This window comes from Hippoglossus hippoglossus, chromosome 17 (assembly GCF_009819705.1).
Source record: "Hippoglossus hippoglossus isolate fHipHip1 chromosome 17, fHipHip1.pri, whole genome shotgun sequence".
NCBI classification, from domain to species: domain Eukaryota; kingdom Metazoa; phylum Chordata; class Actinopteri; order Pleuronectiformes; family Pleuronectidae; genus Hippoglossus; species Hippoglossus hippoglossus.
In genome coordinates, this window is record NC_047167.1 from 13,005,272 (window position 1) to 13,026,029 (window position 20,758).

Consider the following 20,758-nt stretch of genomic DNA (forward strand, 5'->3'; position numbering starts at 1 on the left):
GAGAGGACTGATTGGCTTCTTACATGTTATTGGCTTGTTCGTAAATGATTTAGGGAGATAACGGAGACGTAGAATTAATCCGATGTGTTGCTATCACCCTGAAGTTGAACTATGATATCATTGATGAGACATCACACTGGTTTAATGTATTGTATTTAAACAATCTTTTTTGTGCAGCTTTGATAAATATGTGCAAAACAAATTTCAGAAACCAGCCCAAAATGTAATTTGGTTACAGTAAACTGTGCCTCGGCTAATGTATTCAGACAGTTGAAATGCCTCTCTCTGTGAATGCAGGTCTTTGTGTGTGTACAAGTGTGCGTGAGCTCCAGAGTTGCAGGCATTGTATCTTATTTCACCTTCCATCCCGTCCCGGAGGGAGTGTCCTCCGCTGTTCACAAAACAAAGTGGCTGCACACAAAGGTGGAAAACATGTGTTTAACCCAATTAACCCCCGAGATTCCCTCAGTGTCTGTGTTCATTGAACTCTGATGGGACCGAAATACTTCCTTTGAGGTGGCACACATGGGCCATGCGCTGAGGTCAGAGCGGCGTCTTTGTGTGCATGGGCATGTTTGTTGTGTGTGCATGCGCTGCATTGAGTCTGGATGGAGTGACTTGCTTTGTGCATGACCAGTCGACCACGTCCCTCACAATAGGCAGAAAAATGGGGGTGACTACCTTTTGACAGAGCATTTCACCACAGTGAGATCATATCAGTGGTCTATTTGTGGCATGTGGCATGTTGTTATGAGAGGAGTTTTACCTTTTTCTTTCCTCTTTTGATAATCAAATGCAGTCACAGTTGTTCATCCCTCGCCTGCTGAACTCCCCAGTGTGCTGTTGCTCTTTTTGGCTTCCCCCTCCCCTTGCTTTATTTTCAACAACCCCATTATCCCAATCTCTCCTCTGAACTAACCACCACATGTTTGTGAAAACTGATCGTGGAGCCCCAGAGTGCGACCTCCCACCCCCAGCGTCATATTTCCCAGAGCAAAGTGCGAGACAGAGCCGTAAAAGGAGGGGGGGGGGGGGAAGGGTTGATGAAAACAACAGATCTCTGCTCCCTAATCCTTTTGTGTCGGCGGTGTTAATCCACCCCTCGCAAACCCTACCCGCACCGCTCACCCTACCTCAACCCCTGCTTCTGCACCGTGTACCCGGCAGTCCCACCGCATAAACAACCGGCAGCACTACTGAAACCAATACTCATCCCCCAGACAGTCGGGGAGACGTACACAGCAGCCGCAGTAGCCCCCCCCCCGACAAACACACAACTCACGCTCAACTCTGTCCCTGCTTTCATTCTGTTCATCTCTGTGGCCACTGGGAGCAAAATCTCTGTTCTGGATTGCAAGCTTTGTTTGTCTATATGCAAACATATTTTAATCTTGCATCTGCACTTCAATGTGTGTTTGTGTTGGAAATTGCAGAATGCAGTTTTTTCCCCTTTTTCTGTGTGTTTTGCTCTCATGCTCGTCACGCTCCCCCTTTGTTTTTGCTCTGCTTTGTTTTGGCAACTGTACATGTAATGAATGCACTAGAGAGACACACAGTGCATCCACTGCAAGTGTTGTTGTGTCGTGGTCTTGTTTACGTGCTGTAAGGGAGGAGAGGGAGGGGGGTTGGCCGTCATTGAGGGGGAGCGCAGTCGTTGCTGGGGGAAGAGGAGGTTGTGTCTAATGAGGTCACACCCTGGCAACCCGGTGACTCCTCCCACTCCCCCCCCCATCTCTCCACTTGTCCCCCTCTGAGTGTGCCCACCCACTCACCCTCCCCCTACCCCCCTACCCTCTGACAGAGTGAGCTCTCCGTGGTGCTGAAAGCAGAAAAACACGTTCAGGCTCCAGTAACAGTGCAGCCTGCGAAGAGAAGGCACAGGAGAGACACACAAGACAGAAACATGAAATGACTACCTGGAGCAAGAGACTCGGCTCTGAGTGTTTGTGAAGATGAGTTGAGAGGCGCACGGCAAGAGAGAATAGCTGTAGTGGAAGGTGGCTACAGTCGGCAGTGGGCGTGTTCTTCTTGTTGTGATCTATAGTTGGGAAGCCCGGTGTCATCTGCTTAAGCCTGACTATACCAACCTGTGTGGCTGAGCGGGACAGAGGGAGGCAGCAGGGAATGACATACCTGGAAACACACCACTCTGCTCTACCGTGGTCTCAACCTTCAGGGCGCTGCGAATGAGGATCTCTTTCACCTGTGGGACATTTTGTGCATTTGGACATATTAAAGACAGTCTGTGACGGAAGCGTTAGAGAGACCGTGAGTGTTTGGGCTGCAACTGCAGAGGGAGTTTGAAGTGTGAATGTGTCAGTGTGTATTTGTGTCGTGCTTGCAGTTGCGGGTGCGGTCTGTTGCAACACTGCGTCTTCCTTCCGTCTCCAGAATGTGCAGATGTGTGGAGCAGTGAAGCTGACACCTGGCTTGGAGTTTGACAGCATCTGGACTGGAGGGGGTGCATCTCCCTTTTCTGCCCAGGGGAGGGGGCACCGGGCTGGCCACCCAATGGCTCAGCTCCCCTCTAGCACCAGAATCATCCTGGGTCACAGGGACTCCTTCTAGCAAGCCACTCAGTTGGACCATACAATGGATGGAAGTCTATGTGGATTTAAGTGGAATAGTGCACTGGTGCTCCAGCATAGGTCAGAGTTCACTAGCGTGCACTGGACTCATCAGGGGAAGACAGAAGACACATTGGTCCACAAATCTGAAGGGACACAGCCCCATTGTAAGTATGCATCATCACACTTGTCGCTATACAACAATGACCCACAAACCCACAAAGAATCATGCCCATGCAAATGTATGCAAAAGTTTTTTTTTCTCAACTCAAGACAACATAGAAATAACAAAGCAATGCTGCCAATTGTTGTTTCTGTGTGTGTCCGGAATTACAGATGAACCTTTACTTGGTCATCACACTGCACTGATGTGTGCGTGCATGCACAAGCGCCCACACGTGTTTGTCACCAGACAATTGGCCTTGCAATCTTTTTGACATTGTGTCTCTAGAATATCCACGCTGCCCTTCTCCTGTGACATGGTTGCCTGGAAACAGAAACACTGTGCCACTGCCATTTACTTTTAACGCAAAGTGCACCTCTGTTTTCCAACTGTTGCAGCCAATGTCAACTGGGGCAAGGGGGGGGAGAGGTAAAACAGAAAAAAATGGAAATTCATCAAGTGAAGGGGAAAGAGCAATAAGGGGACAGCTTTGATGAAAAACTAAGATGCTGAATGGACAGGTTTTTATCGAGAGGAGTATAAAATAACGTTTTACAACAATGACTCACAGGAGGACAATCCAATGTGAAAGGCTTGGTTGGTAAAAACAGTGTCATAAACAAGCTGATTCCAGTGCAGAGTGCTGCTGCAGGCTTACAGGGATTAGGCAGGCAAGCTTAATTCCGCTCAAACACTGTTTGAACTGTGCCTTCCCTTTGCTGCACCCTTTACACATCCAACCGGTGCATCTTGTCTCTCCTCAGAAACCACGATTTATTTTCTTTGTACAGCTTCAGATCTCTGACTGTGGCTGTGCATTGGCGATAAGACCTTGACTATCAGGAGGGAAAATCTCAACACTCCTTGACACCAGGAGTCTGTGCCCTGATTTTAGCTCTTCCCTGAGACGGGGGTTCTGTCTGTCGGCTCTTATCACTCCTCTCCTCATGCTTGTAAAAACCCATGCTGAGGCATGTTGAGGATGCGTCGTGGTGAGTGGAACTGGCAGATAAACCCGCTGACCTCAGTCCCATGCTGGACCTATTGATAGCCAGACATGAGGTAGAGGGATGCCGAGGATGACCAGACAATGGCCGCTCTCTCATGCCCTGCAATCTCCATCTGGCTGCCCTCCAAGCCCTCCCCTCGCTGCCCTTGCCTGCCCACACACACATACACACACAAACATACATACAGTTATCACAAGCCCCCTCCCCCTCCCTACTCACACTCAGTGCTTCTCTCACACGTAAACAACCATGAGTCTTAGGCTGATCTGAAAACACTGACCTACATAAAAGCATTCACTGTTTTCTTCTCTTCTACTACTGGCCTATCGAAATTCACATTCGGATCGTGCACATTGTACATACTGTGTTGCTTGCACTTGCATGGCTGTTAAGGCACGTGCATGCCATACATGCATGCACAAATTAAACTGCTACATGCTATGGTTGGATCGTAAGTGGCTGCAAACGTTGATACTTTAAACTGATTTCCATTTCGGAGGAGTTAATCACATGATGATTTTGCCAATGTGAATGTTTCAACAAAGAGGCTTTTCCTCACAACAACATCCATGCAGTTTTTTTCGTATATGACAGTGATGTCTGCATAAGTCTTTTTTACAGAATCAAAGGCGGCGACGAACACTCAAACTCACGAAAACTCAGGAGATTATTTTTAGATCTGAAACACAAGATGATGATGGTATCTTTAAAACCACGCATCACAGTCTAGGAAGATTGTTCATTTCATCCGTGCGGTTTGTCCCAGGAGTGCTGTATTTTCACATCTGTGCCCAACACATTACAACTGTGGAGGATGAAAGCCTCTCTCCAGTTTTACTCAGACACTCTTAACGCCAGCAAATGTGCAAACACAACTGAGAAAAATGAGCAGCTGCTACTTATCCCCAGCCAAAATGAAAAGACTTGAATCGAATGAGTAACTGTGGCCAGATAGTGAGTCCTTCGACATTATCCAAATTTATGTGAGCATGTGTGTATGTGTATTGTGCACAATGAGTGATGGAAAAAGATGTTGCAACCCTCGAGGGAAAATGCTTACTCTTGCAGACACAGGAATGATGCAAGTCTCACCACCAACACGGACCTTCCTCAGGCCATGAACTCCACTGCAACAGTCAGAAAACCGTAAAAACAACAGGAGCATCGCACAAACTCAATGTGTGACACTGTTGTAGTGCTGATGAAATCTTGCTCCATCGGTTTCCCTCGCACCAAGGCTGACCTTGAAAATCGAAGGATGAAAGAATAGTTACTAACACAACCGCATGCTTATTTTGCATTCAGAACATACTCATACGTGGTGCTGTGCTGATCCACATCATTCATAGTATATCTTTGTCTCTTTTAGACTAACATTTCCTGTATTCTCTCATCAGAATGCTGTGGAGACACTTGAAGAATGATGAGCTCCAAAGAGGAGGAAACTCTCCGGTTTTTCCAGTATGTTGAGGAGAATGGGCTGAGAGCCTACAATGGCCTGGTAGCTCAGAACTTGGACCACACCAGGAATGAGAGAAATAAGGCCTTCCTGCAGGAAAAAAACGACAAGAAGAGAAAACAGGAGGAAGCCATAAGGAGGTAAAAAGACAACAAGTAAAAGTTCCTCCCAAAAGCACAAATGACAAACTTCTTGACAAATAAATGGATGAAATTATATCATAAAACACATTAATCTGGTCACGGGAGGTAAGATAATGGTGGACTTCCCAGCGATTTATGAATTAGATTCACAAGACTCACTTCATCTCACAAATGGGATCCAGCTCTGTAGACGCAAGCATGTCAGCGGGTTCACTTCACAAATAGGTCGTAAGGAATTGGGACAAGTGGCCAGAGGGTCTCTGTGGCAATGGCAGGTTGCCATATTTTGGTTTTTGTCAATGTGGACTGGTGCACTCCACGATCTTAAGAGGATAATTAATTTTTCACTCTGGAGGTATTTAGGACTTGTCCTTGCATCGAGGTCGTTGCTGTTCCATTTTTGAAGGAGAGTATTTAGAATGAAAAACGAGGCGGGTCGGCAGTGACGGAAAGTGTGTTAGGACAGGAATGAGACTTCTGCCTATTCTGTGGTGATTCATGTACATCTAAGTGTCCTGTTTGTCGGGGTTCATTGTGAAGAAGTGTTTAAGAAAATGTATTTTTTACTATCGTCCTCATTAGAGATTTGTCACATGTGCTGCTGCACCTTGTTGAGCTTGTTATGAGAAAGCAGTGCCGCTGTGAACAGCAGCACCACTGTGTGGCATCCCGGAACTTGAGCGAATAGCAGGCACGCTCTCAAAACGTGACTAGCACGTGGACGCAGTACGCTTGTGTTGTGGGGTAAAGTTTGAGAGCACTGAGTCACCCAGTCATTGGAGACGATAATGGTACATTGCAAAAGGGTTACGAATGTTGTTTTGGTGTGACGTCATGGACGTCTGTGTTGTTTTGTTCCACCCAAAATAACGGAAGGCAGAAAAACTGTGTTGAATAATACATTTATTTTTATTTCATTTCTGATACTGTAGTTTTGACAAGATGTCAAGAGAAATTAAACATTTGGTCTTCATCTGAAATCACAACCCTATTGTCCTTTTCATAGTGAAATTACAGTCATCACACTTAAACAATATGTGATATTGATAAAAATATCAATTGAATGCCAGTTGTTTAAAAGAATAAGAAATCATCTTTTAAAGGAATATGTTATTCACTCTAACGGAAAAACAACTCATCTAATTATGCAGCAGCCTCAACAAACAGTGGAAAAGCTGAGGGAGAAATGTTGATATGAATCATTTGTGTTCATTCATCAGTCTGTTTGACATGGTGCAAGGCATTTTAGCAGCAGTTGGGAGTTTTAGCTTTGCATCAGATGATTACGTTCACTTGGTTTTCGGCCACCGGGTGTTTATTTGTGAGCAGATGTTCCTCTTCTTAACTGATTTATTCAGCGACACTTTCGACCCCATCGCATTTTTGTCAAAGGTTCATGAGATTTAAACAGAGCTCTGCTGCCTCTGTGATTGTCCATTTCTTTCTACTGTGTGTCACTTGCCTGATCAAGGCCGAGCTCAACTTCATTCCTCAGGCTTTAGTAAGAGAGCTAAGTTACAAAAACACTGTTTCCAGCAAAAATGTCCCTGGCTCTCTTTAGGCAGTCTGATTCAGACACAGGCAGTAACTTGGTGAATGGGACAGGGCGACGCCTGAGGAAAGTGGCATCTACTGTCTTGCCACCCCTTCACTGGCTCTCAGCTGTTGCCAAAGCTGAAATATTAATACACAGTCACTGGAGGAAGAGTCTAAAAAATAACTGGATTTTTCATGAGGCCTACAAGTAGGTCAATGAGACGACCCCTTTTTACAGTAACTGACTGACAGTGAGGCACGGTGTTAAGATTCATGTGTGCATGATTGCATGTGCGTAAATAAGCATGTGCGCTTGCAGGGACGTGAAAAACCGGGGGAAATGAAATGTTATTAGTGTGTAAGGAAGGTTAGGAAAGAACAAATGGCCTGTGCGACTGTGAGGGAGTGAGAGCTTGTTATAGCAAATGTATTTAAGAGTGGGGGGGGGGGGAGAAGGGGGAAAAAACCTGTTAGAGATTAAGTGTGAGCTCAGTTGCAGGAGATGTGTTCTGCCTGGTGACAGCTGGAAGAGCCATCGGCCAATCAGATCAGCATGCGAGGTTTGAGTGAGGCGGGCCTTCCTGCCTGCTGCTGTCTCAGTCTCACTCTGGATTTCTTTTATTGTATTTCATCAGAAGTCACTCACACAGACACACAAACACACACAAAGTAGATGCTGACAAATTTACTTATAAATTTAATTGTATTCATGAACACGCACATGCCACACACACTAAAAAAAACACATTAACTAATTTACTTATATTTACATACGCAGGCAAATGTCAAACGACTGCTTTCCTCTTCTTTCCTTTGCACGCAATGACAGACTCAACACAAAATGTTTTTTTTATTGTTAGGGTTTTGTTTAGTTTTTTGGTGTCACAGAGAACCAGAGCTGCCCGATGACATGTCAACAAGTGTACCTTTAGTCTGTCCTGCAGCCAATCACTGGGCAAACATCCTATAAATAACCCAGTCACCACTAGTCCAGTGACCCACACACTCTCATGCACACAAACACAACACATATATGTGGGTATGCATGCATGACAGGGTTAGATTTTTTTTTGTTGTTTACACCTGTGGCTGTAGATGAAGATTTGTTTTTTTCTCAAATCCATTTTAGTCCAACCATGGAAGATTCATATTTCTATACAGAATGTGCATTAATATCCACCAAGCGGATTGGTTAATAATATCATACAGTATATTATATCATAGTATATAAATACGAGTGCTCTTTTCCTAACTCTTTAAAATGTCATTGCCGATGTGGCTGTTTATGCAGCTGCAGGAATCTCAGCTCAGAACGCAACGCAGTCGAGATGTGCACGTGCACTTTATTATTGTTGTGTGGCGGCAGCTGCTTTTGTGTCTGGTTTCTATGGGTACCCTGTTGCTAGGCAAAGTTAAGTCCCCCTGGTCAGTCAACCTATCCCAGCAAACACCTTCTGTTCAGCAGCTGGCCAGGAGGGAGCCAGAGTCAGCAAAGTCCCACACCGTGGGGTCTCACGCACACACAATCTAACACACACACATATACACACATGCACACACATGCACACACAGAAAACAAGAAAGAGATTTGTGAAAAAACACATGCAAATTACTCCATTTGCTTAAACATTCAAATCTCTGACATTAGCCTAATTGTGCCTCTAATATGAGAATAAATAAATAAACTGCAGAGATCAAGGATGTCTTCATTGTAAATTTATCATGTCTTTTGTACAAACCATTTCCCCAAACTCTCTTGAGCTCATTTACTTTGCAAAACACACACTCACACACACACCCAGACCTCCACCCCCCCATTACCACATCATTACTGCTCCATTCAGGCCAATCATCCATTTGTGGGGATTGATTGTGTACAGGCTGGATAACTTCCGTGGTGTCATTCTGCTTGTGGTTGTGTAAGCAGGGTTGGTGCAGGGTTAAATACAAATCAATGCCTTGCCCCAAAAGAGACCCTGTTCTCTGTGGCACTAACACGTCTGCTATTGTTAACCTCGTATCCTCATCATTTGAGACCCTTGCAGAGAACAAAACTTACATGAACAAACACACAAGAGCTTAAGAAGAATGTCATGATGCTGAAAATGTCTTTTTGCATCATATACACCTTTTATCATTCATACATTTTACATATTTCTGTTTTTTCCTTCTCCTTCCTTTGCCCTCTCTCTCTCTCCCTCTCCTCTTTTCCTGATTTAGGACAGGAGAAGACATAGCAACTGAGGGCAAGCACTTGCGTATGGGCTCCATTACCATGCCGGACCCCCAGGAACGCATGCCCATGCCCCACCCGCACGCCCTTGCCGGTGGCCAGGGCTTCTCCGTACGCTCCCAGTCCCTCCACTCTGTCGGTGGTGGGAACACTGGGGGTGGAGGAGAGGAGGAAGTGGGAAGTCCGACCTCTAGGAAGCAGCCCCCACCCAAGCCCAGGAGGGACCCAGCCACCAAGCTGAGCATGTCGTCCGAGGCGGTGGACCACAGTCCCACGTCCACCTGCCGCGGGGAGAGATGTGACGGTGAGTGGTGGTGGCACTTCACACCAAACTGCTGCGCTATATATAGCTTCTCTCTGCAGTGCCCTCCTCAACACTGTGTCTCCTACAATGACGTGACATCTATTCATCTCTTACTTCCAATATGTGTGGCATCGTGGCATATTGATAGGAAATTATAACAGAGCATAACTACAGTGGGGTTAAAACATGGTTAAAACACTATGTGTGCACACATTAACCTGCAGGTTAGTAAACAACATGGAATCTGTCAAGCATTGTGACAAATAGGTCTGTTAATTGAAATGGTCTGTTTTTATGTGGTGCTTGATGACCACCAAAAACACTTTACTGTACATTTTTGCCATTCACCCATTCACACTGCACATCTATGTAATGCACCTCTATGTCTATCTATCTATCTCTATGACACATCACTGCTGACACAGCCATCAGGGGCAGTTTGGGGTTCAGTATATGACCCAAGGACACTTCAACACATGGAATGGAGAGGACTGGGGGTGACTGGGATCAAACTGCCGACTTTCTGATTAGTGGACGACCCACTCTTCCTTTTGAGCCACAGCTGCCCACAAATAACACTGTAGCAATAACCCAAACAAATACAGCATTATCCTGGTGCAATATAAGATGCCAAAATCTACAGTTGTAATTAAACTATTTACAGTCAGTTAAACAAATTACAGGATGTTCGCATACTTCCCCTCGCCGCACAGATTAGTCACAGAGAGGAAGATTCAGAATCATCTCGTAACAAGTCTGCTAACTCGTAGATCTCCACTGTCTCTGTCTTTAATGCTGAAAGAAATACTTTGATATATTATAGAGCAACCAGTTCTGTGTATTAAAGTGACGCTCCAGCTTTACCACAGCAGATGGATGAGTGGACAGTGCTGTCAAGTGTTAAAATGCTTCTCATTGCAGAAACATAGTAGAGAATTGAATAACCTTGATTAAATCTGACTTAGTTTTACATTTCTACAAGGCATATTACCAATAGAAACATTTAGAGATGCATTGATCTAAATCTAGAAGATGCACCCTGCAGCAATTTCAGTCAGACTCCTGTTTCTATTTGGCCACTGACACAGTACAACAACTCAGTGTATAAGAAGCTCTGATGCAAAGTTCAAGCTTGGGCAATTGTGCTTGAGAAAATGCCACAGAATCAGTAGTTGCTGCAGCAAATGCACAATGCATACGTCTGTATGCTGAATATAAAGTTACCAGCACTTCAAAATTAAGCTGATATTATAATAAAGGTCTCTGTGGCATGTGGCTCGGAGAGCAGAGAGATTCAGAGGTTGCAGGAGGCTTTGACTCCATTTCAGTTTGGATGCTGCCAACGTGATGTGTAGGGAGTCGCCCAGGCTGGCTCAGATTGGTGGGGATCTCTCTATGTGCACACAGATCTTCCTGGGCACCACGGCAACCATCCCACAGAAACAAGACCCCCTGCAGCCCAGCCAATCACAGCATCACTCAACAGCTTGGGCCAATGGGGCTCCAGAGATGCTGAAGTCTGAGGCTTCGGAGCCAATCGGTGCGAGAGTGTGGGGGTGTCCCTGGCTGAGGGGAGGGTTGCGTGCTCTGTAGCTGGCGCTGTAGCGGCAAGAGGAGGAGCCTGTCAAAGTAGAATTCATTCAGGAGGAGCGATTGACCTAGATTCGTTTTCCCCAGGAGGAGAGGGAGGGAGAGGGGGTTGCGGGTAAACACATCCGCTACAGGGGGAGGGGGCGAAGAGGGAGCAGTAGGGAGAGAGAGGAGGAGAAGGGAAGGGGAGTGTGGGATGTTGGGTGGGATGGATTCATCATCAGTGCTGAAACAGATCTCCAGATCCACCATGCAAACCTGTTAGTGTAGTAATGTATTGGGCAACTGTAGAAAAGAAGGATTGAAATGCACATACACATGTGCATGCAGGTCTGAACACAAAGAAAGGAAGAAAGTAAACAAGAACGTGTGAGTATTATATGAGTCTAATGAAACACATACCAGGAGCACATCTGGATTGAAGCAAACCTTCTATTAACACCCACTTAATTAGTGGTAATGAAAAGAAAATGTGGAGACAAAAGGCCTGTTCCATCCTCTGCTGGCATCACCATCAACTTGGATCAATGCACCACATGCAAAATACCAGAGCAAAACAACACAAAATCTTCTGATTGAATTTCCACTTTTGGCGTTTTTGTTTAACCCAGCGGATCATCTTCTTAACTTTGAATTCATCCATTTTTTCCCACTTAAATAAAAGACTTGAATCAATCTTTTTATACCCGTGTGTCTAATTTAAGCAACATAATCTTCAAAGCAGCACATTCAGATGCAACCCAAAACACGAGGAAGGCATACACCTACTCAGTTTCTGAGACCATTTTCTGGAAGTCTTCTTAAATTGTGACACTGCGTGGTATATGCTCGTCCTAATTTCCCTCTGCGATTGTGTAGGCATGTGGTGTGTGTGTGTGTGTGTGTGTGTGTGTGTGTGTGTGTGTGTGCACGCGCATGCATGCATGAAGCGATGGTGGTGAGTCAGAAAGTTACGGGAAGTATGCGTGTGTCTGGGCCATCTGGCTTCTGAATTATTAAAGGTGTAAAATCTGCAGTTTGAAGATTTCCAACATGGTCCGACTCTTAACGACACTTATCCCCCCCCCCCCCTGCTTATCAGAGAAAGGGACACTCCAAACATCTCAGTGCCTGACCTAGAAATACGCTGAACAAACTCGGTAGTATAGGCCGTGAGTAAACTAGCTTTACTGTACCGTAGTATCTACGACGCGAACATTGTTCTATAGCCTCACTGCACCACATCTAAAGAGATTCACACTGCAATGCTACGTCACCACTATGAGAAAGAAGCTCCACAGTGTGTGTGACCCAGATACTATACTCACATACTGCTCCCCTTCCGTATATGTGACCTAGAAACATGCATATGCCTCAACTATTCCCACATATCTGACTCAAGAAATTGCTCTCAGCTACACACGTTGACCTACAGCTGACCCACAGAACAGCGACGGGCTTTAGATTAAAGCCCCTGAATCATTTAATGATTGATTAGAAATGACACACTTTTGTTAAACCCAGTATTGCTTTGTGACAGCAGAAATGTTGTACGCCACGAAAAACAATGTCGTTCAGAGTGACAGCCTATTAAACATATGATTTAGAAAACAGATCATTTTGTGTATGGTGCTTGTGAAGGTGATTTTAAGACTTTCTTTTACTCTGTTGGTCACCAGCTCAAGAATGCAGCGAGGACTGTAGGAGGGTGCCGCCACCCAAACCCAAGAGGAACCCCAACACACAGCTGAGCGTTTCCTTCGATGAGTCCTACATCAAGACTCACAGACCCCACCACCACGCCACCTCCCCCTGCGAACGCAACCCCTCGCCACCGCAGAGCGACGAGAGCCCTACAGATGACTGTGAAGATGAACCTGTGTATATAGAGATGGGCGGGATTGACGTCGGAGCACGGGAACCCCTGAAGAGCGAGGATGAGGAACCGGGAGAGTCTGTGTACGAGGAGATGAAGTACCCAGCTCTGGATGATATGGAGTACCGCACTGACCCTGTGGGATGCCGCTCTGCATGCCCCACCCCTGCCCCTTATGACCCCGAGCCTCTCAGCCGCTGCTCCACACCTCGAAACATTCCCCTCTGTGACATTCCTGCACCTTTTCCCAATTTACTCACCCATCGGCCTCCGCTGTTGGTGTTCCCCCCAGCACCAGCGCAGTGTTCGCCCAACTCCGACGAGTCTCCCCTCACCCCTCTAGATGTGACCAAATTGCCCATGCTGGAGAACCAACCCTACAGCAAATCCCCGACATCCTCGGGTGAGCCAGCCTCCGCACACATCCGCAGGGAGCTCACCGCCACCCCAACCCTCACCGTCTCCGGGCGCTCCTCCGCACCTCCTCTACCCTGCACCCTCTACAAGTCGTCCTCCTCGTCCTCCTATCAGCGCAGCCACTCTGCTTGCCCATCGCCCGTCAGCATGGGTCGCTGTCTCACCCCCCTGAGCCTCATGCGTACACCTCCCTTTGACGCCTCAATGCCATTCCCTGGAGGTCTGCCTCGCAGCGCCTCTGCCACCCCTCACGGCAAAGGTTCACCACCTCAAGATGGTGTGGGTCGACTCCATGGCTCTATGCAGAATGTGTCAACAGGGCGGTCACGAACACCCACCAGCCCGCTGGACGAACTCACCAACCTGTTCACCACAGGCAGGAACATGCTGAAGAAAAACGCAAGTGGCAGAAAGTCGAAAGAGCCTGGAGAAAGTAAGTCAGCGCATTGGTTGATCATGATTAGTGATCTCAAAGTCCTGAAGACGGCAGACGTTTATGTTTATTTATTTGTAGACATCTTCTTCGTTAGTTAAGAGGGTCAACAAGACATAAACCCTCAATATGTAAATATGCAAAGAAACCTGGACAAACATACTCGGAGAGTCGGAATAACATGCAAAAGTGTCCAAACACAACATAGAGAGAGTTGGAGTCTAAATGCAACGAATAAATACGCAATTTTCAGTTCCCTAATCAGTGATACTTTTCAATTTATCCCTGCTTTGGGGTAACAAGCTGCACATAGTACCATGTTTATGATGCGTTCAACAACCTTCCGTCTATTTAATCTCGGCCCCACGAGCCAGGTCTGATACAGATCGTATGATTTAATCTGAGAGGATTAGAGAGTAAAGCAGACAGCAGGTCCCTCAAACCTACTCAAGGCATTTAGCCATCAGGCAGCATTAATTTTAAATATGTAAACATCATTTTTAAATACAGATGGCCGTGCCATAATCAATGCAACTCTAATGGAAAATGTTATCCGCTCATGAATAACTAACTAACATAGCGAAACATACTATGTTTAAGGTCCGATGTGTGCACTTTATATCATTGTGAGCAAGATGCACATAAGATGCACAAATTGTTAAATTAACTGTATTAATCTGGAATATTTTGAAATATAATGTAGTTGTTGGAAATTAATTTAAAAAAAAGAATGACTGCAACCATTAAACCAAACTAAATAGGTAACATAGTGTTTCATAAATGCATGAAGGATTTATGTAGTAGCATGTCGTGCATTATTATTTGGGTCACTAGTAAATTTGCATCGAGTATCTAACTATGTACCGTGAGGTTCGACATGTGTAGTTGACTTAAAACGCCGATGCTATGTCCTCATTCAGAGGTGAGCTGCACAATCTGAAATCTTTTTTTTAAGATATCAAACAAAATTTTAATGCTCAAAACTTTTCAAGTACATTTTGTGCAGACATAAAAAAAAGAAGAGTCCACCCATCCATCCCTACTCCGTGCTCTTAGCAACTACAACATAGCAACAGCGGAAGGAGGAGAAATCCCTGTTTCTTATTTGCAGATTCCCTCCCCTTGGGTACTGCAGCCAATCACAGCTCAGGGCACGTCGGTCTACGACGGAACAGTGAGCTCCTGATGGGGATAGCTTCTCCCCTGAACTCAAATCTACCCTTGATCACAGGATTTCAGATTCAATTTTTCCATCCAATCAGCACACACTCCACTCATGATTCGGCCAATCATGAAGCCAGGGCTGCTGGCAGATGTGGAAGCTGAGAAAATTAGTGGTTCCTTGCTATTTCGACTTTTTACCGATCAATGTCTTTCAGTGTAATGTATCAGTCAGTGCACTTTTTAATACCTGACATTAACTGATTATTAGATAGTCAAGTGTTGCGTTCAGGTGCCAGGAATTCCCAGTGATGTCTCACTAATGAGCCCTTTGACTTCTTGTCTCGTATGGTTTGCAAACTGTGCGCATATGTTCTCTATACATCAACAGTGGGCTGTGTTGACGGGTCTTTTTAAATTAATGATTCTCTTTTCATCCTGACACCGGTGTCATCGGGGCTAAAGCACTGACAGGTTGCAGCATGCTACGAGCACACACGCCGTAATGAGCACAAACACTTAACACAATGAATAGAGGTTCATTTTTTTCTCTCTCTCACTCTCCATTTCTAAGGCGATAGAGGCAGCAACAGCTAGCCTGACCCACTTACCAGCCGGTTAATCGCTATACTACACACACACACACACACACACACACACACACACTGTAAAGCCGTGGATGACACATGTGGGCATGACAGGAGACGCTTGCGTAGGGTACTGTATGTGGATGCCCATATATAAACCATATAGAGGCAAAGTCTATATGGGAATCAATCAGGCACATACATTTTTTCTCTGGTGCAGCATTGATCTATAATATCCTTATTTATGCTTGAATCAGTGACACACTTATGATTCACTTTTAGTGTTTGCAACACACACATGGTGGAATGTTGTGCATTGTAGAGAAAAGCACACATTGAAATTGCCCATGAATATAAGAAGAAAATCTAAACAAGACAGTGGTTAATGGTTTGAAATGTTTCTTGGTAATCGAGATCACTTCATGTTTATATTTCGTAGCTTTTAAGGTGAAAGGGAAGTAGAGTGAAACAATGTGACAGAATAAACATGAACATTTGATTGAACTCAAAATACGCAAACATCAAATGATTGAGTATCACTGATGGTTTGTTTCATCTATCATTAGTATGAAATTAAATGATCTCAAATCAATTTGTGTGAGCCCACGTATTGACTCATCTGACACCAGCGGTTTACTGCAGCTGCCTCAGTGAGCACAGAGTGACACCTAGTGTATATTTGATGGTAGTGCAGAATCTTGTAGCAGGAAAACAATGTTTTTTTTCTCAAACACAGGTGTTTTTTCTTTATAAATATGTCATTTATAATTTATGTCAACAAATTGCTAACGTATTGGTAATAACTGACATTATGTGACTATTAGTCAACATTTATTGTGCATTTTCAACTAAGACAGTATGTTTAGATGTCAGAATTATTAAAATGTCTTTTTTTTGTCCTGTTCCTTTTAAAGCTGAGTCCAAAAGCAAGTCTCACAGTGAGTCCAAGCGTGAAGGCAAGGAACGTCACAGTAAGGAGTCCAAGCGAGAATCCAAGGAGCGGCACAGCAAAGAGTCTTCACATCGGCGAGACAAAGACAAGGACAAGGACAAAGACAAAGACAAAGACAGACACAGAGACAAAGACAAAGACAGAGACAAAGACAGACACAGAGACAAAGACAAAGACAGACACAGAGACAAAGACAGAGACAAAGACAAAGACAGAGACAGAGACAGAGGAAGCAACAATGTAGACCAACTGCCCCACAAAAACAGTAAAGACCGAACTTGTAGTAGTGTAGAGGCACCGCCTGTTCGCAGGGACAGCAGGGACGGCAGGGACCAGGGCTGCAGCAGTGTAGAGCCAATCCCTGTGAGACGGAACTCCAAAGACAAGGGCTGCAGCTCCTTAGAACCAATCTCTGCGATAAGAAGAGACTCCAAGGACAGAGGGATCAGCAATGGTGACTTGATGCCAAGGAGAGACAGCAAGGACCGGAGCGGGGGACATGGAGTGGAGCCTCTGCTGAGGCAGGACAGCAAAGACCGAGAGAGACTGCTGGATCAGCCGCCTGAGCTCTTACCAAGACAAGACACCAAGGAAAGGGCGAGAAATGGTGTAGACTCCAGACACGAAAGCAGAGAGAGACTGCTAGATCAGCCACCTGAGCTCATATCAGGGCAGGATAGTAAGGAGAAGGCCAGGAACGGTGTGGACTTAAAGCATGAAAGCAGAGACAGGCCACCTGAGCTTTTACCCCGACTGGAGAGCAAAGACAGAGCTAAAACTGGAGCAGAATATAGGTATGATAGCAAAGATCATCGACCTGATTTGTTACCCCGACAGGATAGCAAAGAGAGACTCAGGGGTGAGATTGAGCATAGGCACGAAGGTAGAATAGACCAGCCTCCGGAGATCCTGCCCCGACAAGAAACGTCCAGAGGCGGCAACAGCAAGGACAGAGTTGTCTCCAGCTCTGACTCCAAGGTTGAAGGGAGAGAGCGGAGCTGTCACAATGGAGGAGATATTCCTCCTCCTCCTCTACCCAAGCAGGAGAGTAAAGATCTGAGCAAAACTGGCCTCGAGGTGAGGCGGGACAGCAAAGACAGAAGTCTGAATGGCTCGGGGGAGCAGCATTATTACGATTTGAAGAACAGCAAGAGCCCCACTGCAATGGAGTATAGGTGTGATAGCAAAGGATTCAGACGGGATGGCACGCCCCGACGGGAAAACAGAACAAACTACAGCATGGAACAGTCGAAAGCACAAGAGAGGAACGGCAGCACAACGTCAGGGCAGCATTCATCCACCACAACACCTACTCACCATGGGAGATCATCCGGCAGCCCACCAATGACTGTGGGAACAGGAAATGGTGAAGACCTCAAATTCATAATCTGATACCGATCATTAAATCGTAGCATAAGTAGCAACATAAAGCATCCAGGTGAATAAAGTGCATTTAACCAATTCTATGTCATGATTTTGCTTTGTAGATCCGAAAGCACCACCGAAATATGCCCGCTCACCTTCTGCTCCTGGCAACCCCTCACCAATGGGAACTCCACAAAAGAGGGTAGCAGAGACACATCACAGTCAGGTAGGCAGATTTGTCTGTTGGTCTTTACTCATATTGTTTTAGACTCTAACAGCTCCTGAAAATGTACTTTCAAAAGCCGTTCCTGAATTTTTCAAGAGTTTGTCCTTCTCATATGAAGAATGCAGCAGGAGATTGCTGTGTTTTCACATTCTAACTAGTTTAGATAACAGATTTTATTGACAATCTGTTTAAAGTGGGTGAGTGGTTATATCACTAATATTACTAAAACAGCTTTTGTCATAAATATTCTTAGCTCCTACAAGGATCTTTTAATTTTTGTTGATTTGAAAGCTGTATTCACTTGACTGAATGCACTGAATCTGCTCCCTCAGATGCCCCAGATGCCCTGGATATGTGGGGACACCACCATGCTCGAACAGATCGAGAGGAAACGCACCCTCTGCATGGAGATCCGCTCCAGACAGCACCCGCACCTGCAGCGATCCCTGGAGAGGCCTCCTCCTCCTCCTCCGGACAGGAACGAGGACAGGCCCCCGGAGCGGAGTCAGTGCAAGCAAGAGAGTGCACCTGTCCTCCCAAGCTGGGGGAAAAGCAGCGGGGCCAAAAAGATCCGTCCCCCCCCTTACCCCACACAGACAACCGTATTCTGGGACACAGCCATCTGACAGTGACAACACACTTGCACCTCCCTGCCACACAACCCCCCAATTACCCAATCCCTCTCTCCTCTGGGTTGAGCTGATTCATCCCTGCAACATCAGGGGGAACCAGGACAGCCAATAAGAGCACCAGGGGGATGATACTTGCTGATGTCAAAGGACAATGGTGGTTACCATAGCAATATTTCTGCTTGTTCAGGTTGTCATGTTTTCTTATCATCACTGGTGATATTTGATATTTTTCTATTTCCTGTGACTGGATTTCTTGTAATATAATTAGTAGAATAGATATTTGATGAATAGATATTTTTTAAATGAGATGGGGATTAAAAAGCATCTTAAATTATGTATAGTAGATGTAGATGCTATCTAAAGTTTGTTTTTTTAAGTTATTTTTTTTTTGTGGTTCTTTTACATTTGAAAGCATAATCTATCAATACTTGTACTGTAGTAGCATCATTTTCTTATGCCCAACTCTTTTTGTGCTCAAAAGCCCTGAAGTGAGTGGACTATTCAATTCTGTCTATATATACTTTACATTTTCACTGTTGTATAGTAAGTTGAGGAGTTTAACATCAACGTGCTTTAGATTCTGGCGCCCTCCATGCCTGGTCCAGCATGTTGTAGAATGTACAACAGTTGGTCCTAGAAAAGAGACAGGAAACTCTGTGTGCTTCACTTTGTATATTACAGTAAGAAGCTGTGTGTAGTCACTGCGTCAAAGCCTTTCAAGCGGTCAATTCGTTTTATAGGTGAACCTGTTGGCTGGCACGTTGTAGATGACAGAGAAAGTGTGAAATGTTTCTGCTGTATTCTAAGAGACACTATGAGGGTGGGATGGGGAGGTAGTAAATTAGAACATTACATTTTAAACAGTTTAATTTCCAAACCCAGCCAAAGCCTGTAAAAGCAAGACATGGGTGTGGTTGCACTTAGGATGTTGGGTTATTTGAAACGGGGTGGTGGCATTAGCTGGCGAGCACCAGCGCCCTTACCTTTTGCCATGCACACTGCGAGCACCATGGCACAGTGTAAAGACTTGATGCCAACGACCAGCCCGCACAATCAACACCTGAGCTTTTAGAACGTTTCTTAATTTTACTGCAGATTATAATAGCCATATGCACTTGCTTATGAAATAACTTTCAAGATTATGCTTATATATATATTTTTGAAAATGTTAGGAGTAGCGAGCTGTGCCATGGAAGTTTTCATTTATTGGCTAGGACGTAAACGCCTCAGGAGACTGGCCGTGTGTGACATGCAGCCGTCCGTGATCGGTTGTCTCTGACAATGTTCCCAATTGAATTGGCTGGCAACCATTTTAGAGATCGAATCATTCAAGGACCTATCACATGGCAACAGCTCTACCCAGTCAAAAGGACAGGGGTTGCACAAGGGCCTACACATATTTGAGGCTTAGTTAAGAAGAAAACAAAACTGCACTACCCATCATCTTCCATCACATTCAATCAGGCTGGTAACATACACGTCCTTCTCCCCCAGCTCTCTCCCTCTACCTCAGCCTCCTGCTTACATCATCGAAATTGGTTCTCTTTGCACATTAAAATGCAATGTCAACATTGCCAAAATAGTTTGGGTTTGACAAATGGGCGAGCCCTCAGAGTGCAAGTGCAGTACCCCCTCTCTCTGGTGAGAATCATACTACAGAGGTCCCTCTGTGTTATGCGAATGGGCGTGTCTGTGTGTGTGTGTGTGTGTGTGTGTGTGGGAGAGAGCTGTGCATGTCTGTGTTCGTGTGCCAAGCTACACTGTATGCAAGTTGAATCTTTACAAATGATTGTTTTAAGACATTCACTTTGCCCTATCCATGGTGTTGGTGGGTGGAGGTTGGAAATGTAATAATGATGATGTACAATCTTTTTGTGTTTATAAATGTGCACTGTGAAAAGGTAGAGAGAGCACCGCACTGTCAGAGTCCTCTGTCCTATTGCACTGAGTGTTCTCTTGTTTCGCGTAATATAAAAAAAGGAAAAAAAAAACAATGTTTGAGGAAATAAGTACTGTATTCTGATTGTCACATGGGTTCTGTTGAGAGAAATAAATAAATATGAACTTGAAACCCACTATGGAAAAAAATCTCTATCCTGATGAAATTATTCATTTTTCTCACACC

At 45.1% G+C, this 20,758-nt stretch overlaps 1 protein-coding gene across 2 annotated transcripts; it reads left to right on the forward strand.

Annotated features, from left to right (window-relative positions):
- Positions 1-1,798: 1,798 nt before the first annotated feature.
- nyap2b (neuronal tyrosine-phosphorylated phosphoinositide-3-kinase adaptor 2b) lies at positions 1,799-20,708 on the forward strand. 2 transcript variants are annotated; one of them, XM_034613053.1, is made up of 8 exons: positions 1,799-2,734; positions 5,138-5,339; positions 9,099-9,415; positions 12,664-13,710; positions 16,373-17,521; positions 17,558-17,776; positions 17,898-18,001; positions 18,334-20,708. In XM_034613053.1, the coding sequence occupies exons 2-8, from the start codon at positions 5,161-5,163 to the stop codon at positions 18,625-18,627; spliced, it is 3,309 nt and encodes a 1,102-aa protein (XP_034468944.1). In that variant the 5' UTR covers positions 1,799-2,734; positions 5,138-5,160; the 3' UTR covers positions 18,628-20,708. The 2 variants fall into 2 exon arrangements, with proteins under 2 accessions (XP_034468944.1, XP_034468943.1); XM_034613052.1 differs by having other exon boundaries at positions 16,373-17,776.
- The last annotated feature ends 50 nt before the right edge of the window (positions 20,709-20,758 follow it).